General features: G+C 39.6%; 1 protein-coding gene across 2 annotated transcripts; it reads right to left on the minus strand.

Moving 5' to 3' along the window:
* Nucleotides 1-425: 425 nt before the first annotated feature.
* On the minus strand, nucleotides 426-7698 carry LOC126380387 (gamma-glutamylcyclotransferase-like). 2 transcript variants are annotated; one of them, XM_050029777.1, is made up of 4 exons: nucleotides 3342-3644; nucleotides 2811-2944; nucleotides 1469-1625; nucleotides 426-1069 (listed from the first exon to the last, which is right to left on the minus strand). In XM_050029777.1, exons 1-4 carry the CDS (start codon nucleotides 3537-3539, stop codon nucleotides 929-931), a joined length of 630 nt encoding a protein of 209 aa, XP_049885734.1. In that variant the 5' UTR covers nucleotides 3540-3644; the 3' UTR covers nucleotides 426-928. The 2 variants fall into 2 exon arrangements, with proteins under 2 accessions (XP_049885734.1, XP_049885735.1); XM_050029778.1 differs by lacking the exons at nucleotides 426-1069; nucleotides 2811-2944; nucleotides 3342-3644 and adding exons at nucleotides 6595-6763; nucleotides 7601-7698 and having other exon boundaries at nucleotides 1561-1625.
* Nucleotides 7699-9689: the final 1991 nt, after the last annotated feature.

Consider the following 9689-nt stretch of genomic DNA (forward strand, 5'->3'; position numbering starts at 1 on the left):
CCCGATGGGGACATTGTCGATATCACTTTGTCAGACTGTCCTTTGTTTGGTAAGGACGTTTCAGGCTTGAATCACCTGATTGTCCGAAAAAGTAAGATGATTCCGTGCTTCGGAGGGCACGTTAAGCCGTTGGTCCCGGCTATTAGCCGTAAAAACACCTCCACCAACCCGCATTGGAGCAGCGTGGTGGAGTATGCTCCATACCCCCTGCGGTTGATTGAGGGGAGGCCTGTACCCAGCAGTGGGACGTATATAGGCTGTTTATGTATGTATGTTATGATGTAACTGTAGTTAAGTGCAATTAAGTATAAAGTAAGTTTCAGATTGTTATTGTTCCTAAATTGATAAAAAAAATAATCTTACCGACTAACATAGGATAAGGTGATTGTTACTAACATACTCCTAATTCCACTGGTACTTATAGTCTAAATGAAATAAATGAAAAGTTAAAGTAGTTGTAGGTTGATATTAAAATTATAAATTTTTTCGTCGGCCAGTCAGACACAAATTGTTGGAATAGGTATATCGTGGGTGACTTTGCAAACTGGCTTTTGGCTAAAATAATTTGTCTTATTGACAAAAGCAAAGAATGCAAAGCAGATTCGCCAAAAATTTCAGATACGTCAGTTATCGATGTTAGCGACAATTTGGCAATATGCGGCCGAGGCTTGCATCAGACCCGGCAACATACGCCCGGCAACATGTACCCAGCAAAATGCGCCCGGCAACATGCGCCCGGCAACATGCGCCCGGCAACATGCGCCCGGCAACATGTGGCCGTTACGACTTGCAAAACAAAACTTACAATGAATAAAACCGCCAACTAACCACCGACATAAGCCCCGTGTGTCGCCTGATGTGTTGTGTATTTCGCTATTGAAGATTACTACCTACATTATTAATGGTCACAATGATTTGATGTCCATAGTCATTCAATATAATCACTGAATGGTTTACCAAGCTGCTTAAGTATAATTGGATCGGCATGTTGGTTGTTATGCGGGATAGTACATAACATCTTATTATATTGTAAAGGTAAACCGACTTTCACTGCCCCTGTTATCATAACCTGTAACGAAAAGAAATTAAATACTTGATCAGTTAGAACAAATCCATTTGTTACCGTAGGCACTACTGCCTGTGAAAAGGTAAAAAAGGTATTTAATTAATTCTAAACTAAGTAAAACTGAGAAGCCAGTACTTTCCAATAAAAGTACATTTACTGAAACTGATGGGTGTATTAACGACTGGTGATCAAGGTAGGAAGACATCCCACGCAAATTCACTTTGATACTGCTAGTCAAGCTTCAAATAAATAGTTTAGTTTCACCCAACTACTGGATTACGAACAACTACGAATATTTCGTCTTACGGTGAAAAATCCGTTATATATTGCGTGTTTTATGGATTGAAAGATCGATAAGCGACCACATTAACCTTGGAATAAATTATTTAGCAGTTTACTTACATTGATATAAGTAATAGAAGGTCGTCTTTCCATAGGAAGATCCTTCCAACTGGGCAGTTTTTTTGGCTGGTAATACTGTATGTAGACTAGGGCTTGCAACTTCTTTCCGTCAATAGTCGTGACAGGGACGAAAGTAGGATAATAAATATTTTCCTGGCTGAAAGAAAATTAAAGTAGTCATGTCGATTATTGTTTTTGAATTAATTTTTGGCGCTGACGTTACTGGATGGCAACCGAATTATTAAATTTAAGAAAACAAAAATCGACCGTCTCTGTTCAGTGATATAAACTGAAGATTCTGACAGCACGTACGATGCGGATGAATTTTGATCAGCTTTCCGCAATAAACAGATAACTCACGTATAATGCTTCTGTTTTCTTAATGTCCCTCGTTAGTCATCGCATTTCAGAATACAAACCAATGCTAATTACCATGTCCATCAATTATTACATTTATCGTGTATCAGAATTTGAATTTAGAACTCTTGAGTCCTTTTATTCTTGTTGTGAAAATACATTCCGAGACATATTTTATTTTGACATCATTAGACAAAGTCCATAATACCCTTACGTTAATATTTTGTTTTGAAACAAATAGACATTTTTAAAATACAGAATAACGGGTTCTTACCGCGTTTAACGCAGGTATATGAGACTCCCGATATTTCGACACGAAATAAGCCCAATTATGATAATAACCGCGTAAACTTAATACAATGTATAAATAGACATTTGATTACTTTTTGTAGGTATTTTGTTCACCATAAGGACTTTAAACGGGTTCACAGATTAGATTAGTATCTAATGATAAACAGCTCCAACTCGGTGAAATTGATTTTTCATTTTCCATTTTTAGCAAAGTATTACACACGACCAACCTCAACATCTTTGTTAATAGAAATTCAGTTATTAGCGACGTCGCTCAACAACGCTGTCAAACATGTCATAACATAACATAAACTGCCTATATACGTCTCACTGCTGGGCATAGGCCTCCCCTCAATCAACCGGAGGGGATATGGAGCCTACTCCACCACGCAGCTCCAATGTGGGTTGGTGGAGGTGTTTTTACGGCTAATACCCGGGACCAACGGCTTAACGTGCCCTCCGAAGCACGGAATCATCTTACTTTTTCGGGCAATCAGGTGATTTAAGGCTGAAAAATCCTTACCAAACAAAGGACAGTCTCACAAAATGATTTCGACAATGTCCCCATCGGGAATCGAACCCGGACCTCCAGATCTTGAGCCTAACGCTCTAACCACTAGACCACGGAGGCTGTCCAAAACAAACATGTCAAGCAGCTTGAAATGCACACTTACAAGAGACCACTCACACTTACTTATCAAGATGCTTCCTATCTGACTGTTGTATGACCCACAGTGCTCCCCACACACTGCCCCCGGGATCATTACAAATCGTCGCTGGCGCCCCCCTCCACAATTTTGAACTCATATTAAAGTCTAACCGGTAGTCCTGTAAAAGTATCATCATTATAACTACATTCTACATCATTTTTATGTAACACATATACAAGAAACATAAAAGACCTAATATTGAACCCTGCGGGATACACTTGAAACAAATATAGTTTTAGTTTATACAGCCTATTATCTGTTTCACCCCTGGGTACAAGCCTCTATACTCCATTCACCACAATGCTCTACTGTTTGGTTATCGTAATTATAAAATTTAAATATAAATATAATACAATCTAAGATCTAAAAGTTTTTAAAATAAATGAGTAATTTTTTGGTGCTTACTTTTTACTATAAGTAAACCAATATGTTATACAAAACTGATTTAGCCTCTTTTGAAATAGAGATTAAATAAATACACAAGATAGAAAAAGTTAAAAGAATCAGTTACTTACCCTTAAAACGGCGACACTATAGAACACAGCAGAAGGATTATTCACGTGTATCCGTTTGTCATACAAGTTACTACCATAGGCGAAATAATAGAAATTAACATCATTACTAGCTGAACTGTTATTGGTAGCAAAGCCACCGGCGAAGAAAAATACATGAGCAAAGGTTGCCCACACCAAAACTCTATTATTCAAATGCATATTGTTAACAAGATCAGTAAGTACTCTACTTAAATGTCTAGAATCGACTGATCCGTTTGACCCAAGGCTCGATAATATTATGGTTTACACCGAGCTGTGTTTAATAAACAGCTGTAAGTACATACACATAATCTAAATATATAAAGGAGAAACTGACTGACTGACATACGCACAGCCTTAACAGCAAAACGTAGGCACTTGAAATTTGGAAGAAAAGTAGCTTAGGTACCGTAGAGGTGCACTAAGAAAGGAATTCTCGAAATTCCCACAGGAACGGGAATTAGCGGGAAAATCCTTTTATATGAAAAATCTAAACCACTTAAGTTAGACACTTGAAATTTGGAATGCAGGTACCTTAGTACACTTAAAGCTTAGTTGCAACAGGATATTGCAAAATTCTCACGGGAACGGAAGTTAGCAGGAAAAAACATTTGTATGAAAACATCTAAACCGCGTAAGATACGAGTAGATGTTGTCAATCTAGCATGCATGCATACCTTTGTAAATATAAAGTTTAGTTATGTATGTATTTTGAAAAATGGGAGTTAGCGGGAAAAAAATAATGTACTTATCAAAAAAATCTAAACTGCATAAGTTAGATGCTTGAAATTTGACATGCACTCCCACACACACAAAGATCTCTGTTTTATAACACGCCACGCGGACGAAGTCGCGGGCAAAAGCTAGTTTGTACATAAACTGATTGAATTCCTAATACAATTTTTCATGCTTAAGTACTTATTATAATAATAAATATTATCAGTTGTTTTGATTGCTTATAGAACACTGGACAAACTGACCGCACGGTATTTGATTTCTAAATTAACTACTCATTTCAATGAGTCAATGATCGCGAATTGTGGCTTTGAAGGGAGTCCCTGAACGTTGACTCCTGCTGCAGCTACGGCGAGTTTCTTTATAGCGAGTTGCTGTGCAGAAACGGTCTACAAAGTGCTATATAAATACACCTCCGATTAGATGAGATCATAATAACTCAATCAAATATAAATAAATATCTCAGATTCATCAGGGTTTATTGTTTTAGCAATTTACCTATAACTAAGGCCGCGTTCAGGGACACGGCGTCACGCGGCGAGTGAAACAGTGCGTCAAGCGACGCGTCTAACGGCCTTAGGCCGGGTTTCCACTGACGCGGAGATGGGCGGAGAAGAGCGGAGATGTGCGTATTTGAACAATCACAGCCAGCGAAAAACGAAGACGCTCTGTCACTCTCTCCCTCCTGGTGATTGGTCGATTCCTGCACATTTCCGCTCATCTCCGCGCAGCTCCAATGGAAACGCAGATTAACGCAGCGCGTGCAGTTCAGTGACATAGCGGTTCTTCGCGCGTCACCCGCCGCGTCACCTAAGCCACGTACCCCACCGCGTCACCCGCTATATGTGACGCTACAATTCAAACAAACGCCTGCAAAAACGCTTCTCCGTGAACGCTCATTACGTTGGCATACGTTGGTTTCTCCGCAACCCGCGCCGCTTGTTACGCCGCGAGTCCCTGAACGAGGTCTAAAGCATGCAATTTCGTTTACAGCAATCTCACACATAGCATTTCGGTCAGCATTAACAGGTACTTAAATAAAATTATAAAATATAAACATTATACGGATGCGAAAGGCATTTTTACTAGTCGCTTTTTAAAAACGCTTTTTAGTCGTAGGCATTTGTGTACAGTATATTTACACACACTTCTTGACAGCCTAATAAGGAGCGAGCGTATTCTGGAAACTGCGTCATATCACTTTATCCAAACATGAATTCAAAGTTGCTTGATGCTTGGAGCCCAAGCCGAGATTTGATCCCGCGAATGGGCAACCACGGGTTTACGATACTTCGTTTGGTTAGGACATTACAGGCTGATCACCTGACTGTCCGAAAGTAAGATGATGCGTGCTTCGGAAGCCACGTCAAGCCTTTGGTCCTGGTTACTACTTACTGATGTAAGTAAGTAGTCGTTACATGAGCCATGTCAGGGGCCTTTGGCGGCTCAATAGTCACCCTGACACCAGGGTTGAGGAAGTTGGTACTCCACCTCACAATCCACACGATAGAAGAAGAATTAAATAAGTAATCAGATTATCAAGTAGGACTTCTATTTATCTATAAACTCTAATGTCAATCTTCCTGTAACGACCTCCATCCGTAAACGGTGATCCAAGTTCTTTCAACGTATTAATCGGAGCCAGTTTGCCATTAGTTGGTATAGAATGCAGAAATCGTATGTAATCGTAAGGAATACCCGCTTGCATGGCTCCTAAAATCATTATCTGCAACAAAATACGTATATTGTTTATAATTATTATTAAGTCAAACGCCCTCCGTGGAGTGGTAGAACGTCGCACTTAGGATTCGGAGGACAAGTTAAGCAGGATCATGCTACTATTTACTTAAGTAAGTATATATTCGTTACGTGAGCCATGTCAGGGACCTTTGGCGGCTCAATAATAAACCTGAGTCTAGGGCGGCTGAGGCTGGTCATCCGCTTCCTAAGAAGTAGAATAGAAGAAGAAAATGAGCCAATAGGTTTTAAGATCACTGATATAATTATGTATTATTAACTATGGGTACTTGATATTTATAAGTAGACATATGACATGCAAAATTTAAAAATTTTATGAATAAATGAGTATGAGTAAGAGCTAAGGGAGACATGAGTGAACCATTTGCTATATTTAGAGTAAGTATTTGGTTAGAGGAGAAACTGTGATCTTGATGTACCTATTTGATGGCAATACAGGTCGAATAATAATGTACTTACATAACTTTGAATTCTAATAATTCTAATGTTAAAGAAACCTAAAATTTCTACAAAAGTACATAAACCACAAGCCACAAGTAATGAAAGACAACTTGCAGCCGTTGTTGATACCAAGTCCTAAGATATGATGAATATTATTGTGACAAGGGATCAGCCTATCGCCCACACAAACCCTGTCTCGGAAATTAAAATCCCACAAAAGGATAATTTCCTGCGTACTCAAAATAATGTTTATCCAAATTAAAAAGCTCTTCTCGAAAAACGCTGTAAAGAAAAGACGTACCCTAAGATAAGTAGCCGAGGGTTTCCTTTCAGGAGGTCTTTTGTGCCCAAGTTTAACTTTTCTTGGATTGTGGTTCTGAACGAAGGCGAGTGCGGTCATCTCCCTACCGTTAGGGGTCCAGACTGTCACGACTTCTGTATGGTACCAGCCCATTTGCACGCCTTGTTCTCTGGAACAAAAAGTCAGACTGGTGTAAAAATGTCAAATGTTTATGCCAGACAGTGACGGCCATATTCCACTAGGACATCATTGTTGCGGCATCAGCAGAAAATTATTCGGGAGTCGGTTGCCGTCCATATTGGTAACAAGTGTATGCATGTCGTTGGTAGCGCGTTGGTGGGATAGGGTCCCGGGACCACTGGCTGGGCCAAGCAAAGGCTCTCGAACGATAAAAAAAGAAAATTCCTGAAGTTGTCCAGGTAGATATGGTCAGCTAGGGCGATTCTCACACGATGCGGATTTTCTAGCGGTGCACGGCAATGCGTTCTTGCCGAACGCCACCCGTATCGGTGCTCTGTGTCGTGTGAGAATCGCTTAATGTCTGACATGGTTATTATGTTGGAAAAGATACGATCCAAAGTGACAGGCACTGAGGAAAGGAAAACGTTGAAATCCATTCATCATTAGGTATCATAAAATCTGATACAACTGCTTAAGTTATCCAAATCCAAATGTTATTTTGCGATGAATATCTACTTTTCTCTGCTTCTTCTTTGTCCACGCCACTTCCCGTCATGCGGGGTCGGCTTTCCCAATCATGCTGCGCCAGGTATCTGACAAACATCGTCTTCATTAAGACCCAGTATCTTCACGTCCCTCTGGACATTTGTCAACCAGGTGGTTTTAAGTCTTACCCTCTCCCTCTTTCTAGTAGCCATGGAATGGAGTTTTCTCACCAAAAATAAATATCTACTTTCCTAGTACTGTGTAGTCTTCTTCTATCGTGTGAGTTGTGAGGTGAATGACCAACCTCATCAACCATTTAGCGGTAATAATGGCTTCTTACTCATCCAGTTTCTTCTTATCAGCCACCTTCATGATCCAAAGCACACCCCACACTGACTGCGTGTTATCTTTGCATATGGTTGCGACGGCTCCGTTCCAATATGCCACCTCCATTGTGAAGTCCAGTCGATGACGCTGTTGGCCAATGAAAAATCGTTGTTTCAAAAATCTCAAACATTTTTTTTAGTATGATCAAAATATTTATTTGCCCCGCTCAAGATGTTTCTGATTTTAAATGATGTAAAAAAATTACCCCTACAAAAGAAAAAACGTCAAAATCAGATCTGTCCCTGTGAGAAGTGTTTAAGTTGTCAGTCCTATTTTCTTGCAGAATATCCGAAAACCCTAAGAGTGTTATAAAGCCATATTTACCTTTAAGAGCGCTTGACTATGGAATACTGCCCGTCCAGTTTTCGACCGCATTCGTTTTTCCAACATATTACAACCGTACGCGAAATAAAAAAATATATTGTCCTCTATCTCTGGTTGGACAGGTACATCCTCGCCTTTAGCTGAATTGACACACGCGATTAAACTGAAAATACCTATTAAAATGCCCATTTTTTTTCTCATATTCTCTACTAGAAATCTAGGGTACTACTGAATCTTACTAGAGAATGGTGGATTAATAAATCATAGTGATGCTAGTAATTGTTGTTAAATGTTAAGGTCTAATGTTTACAAAAACAGGTCTGAGACTTAAAACTATTAACAATAATAACTGATTGTTTGAAAACAAGTGCGTACAGCGTAAGTATTAGATCGTAGTCTTTTGTTTCTATTTATTATTGAATCTGCAATAATCATTGTGGTCGAACGTATCAAAATCATCATCTCATTATCCCGCTTTTTCACAAGGTCCGCTTGCCTAACCTGAAGATGTGACCTAACCGGTAATGGGCTGGTTTTCCCTTCGCGGGTTGGAAGGTCGCTTCTGTAAAAAACTGGACCTGTCAAATCTTCAGATTAGGTAAGCGGACCCTGTGAAAAACGGGATAATGCTAGGGAGATGATGATTATGCGACTGATAAGTTGTCTTGGCAAAATTTTAGGTACATGAAAATGTTTTTGGAGGAATGCTTTATTCGTTCATAAAATTAATTGACAATAGAACAATTCTCAGGGGCAATATCAAATCCTGTCATACTGGGACAACAGCTCGTGCGGTCGAGTTTAGTTGACAAGTGATGGCTGCAGCTTTAGCTAATTATTGCACCGCATTTACACTACCTTTGGGACCTGTTGAATATTAAATTAGGCTGTAATATCACAATATAGACTAATGGTTCGGAGTGCATGTGTTAAGTGCGCTAAATGATTAGCTCTCGACAGCCCATTAGATCCATACTCATATTATAAATTCGAAACTAATTCGTCTGTCTGCCTGTTACCTTTCACTCGTAAACCGCTTAAACGATTTAAATGAAATTCGGTATGGAGATAAAAACTAATAATTTTTATCATCAAAAGCATCCCTTAAGGGGGTGGACAAGAAAGAATGTGTCGCACACATCGCGTGTGATTTCGAAAATCATTGGTGTGGACGGTAGCCTAATATTTTGGGTTTTTTTTATTATAAATAAAGTAATGGCGTTCTAAACAGCAGCCTGCGCGGTTTCGTGCGTTTGCGGGGTCAAGGGTGGTTTTTCTAGTAACGACGTTCGATGTCGTCATCGGCTGCCAAAACGTCAGTCATTCAAATTTATCTGCGCGAGCACACGCTCCTCTTTTGGAAACCGTTTTCTACAAAGTTAATCGCGTCGTACTTCATTTCCACAACTATCAATTGGTTTAGGCTCGTGCTAGGATTCGAACCTGCGACCTCGGTGTGAGAGTTACTACGGCACAGATACCAAGAAATATTGATCGTCATTATTAACATACCTAGGCCATTTGTAATATTAATATGCAGTTCATTTTGACACGTTCGAGCTGTGGTAGCCCAGTTGGCAGAACGCTTGCTTCTCACTTTGAGGTCGCAGGTTCGAATGCAGCACAGGCCTAAACCAATGATTATCGAATTTGTTTTCGAAACCATATTTGAATCATAAATGATTATCACGTGTTCAGCGGTGAAGGAAAACATCGTA

Source organism: Pectinophora gossypiella, chromosome Z (genome assembly GCF_024362695.1).
Source record: "Pectinophora gossypiella chromosome Z, ilPecGoss1.1, whole genome shotgun sequence".
Taxonomy (NCBI): domain Eukaryota; kingdom Metazoa; phylum Arthropoda; class Insecta; order Lepidoptera; family Gelechiidae; genus Pectinophora; species Pectinophora gossypiella.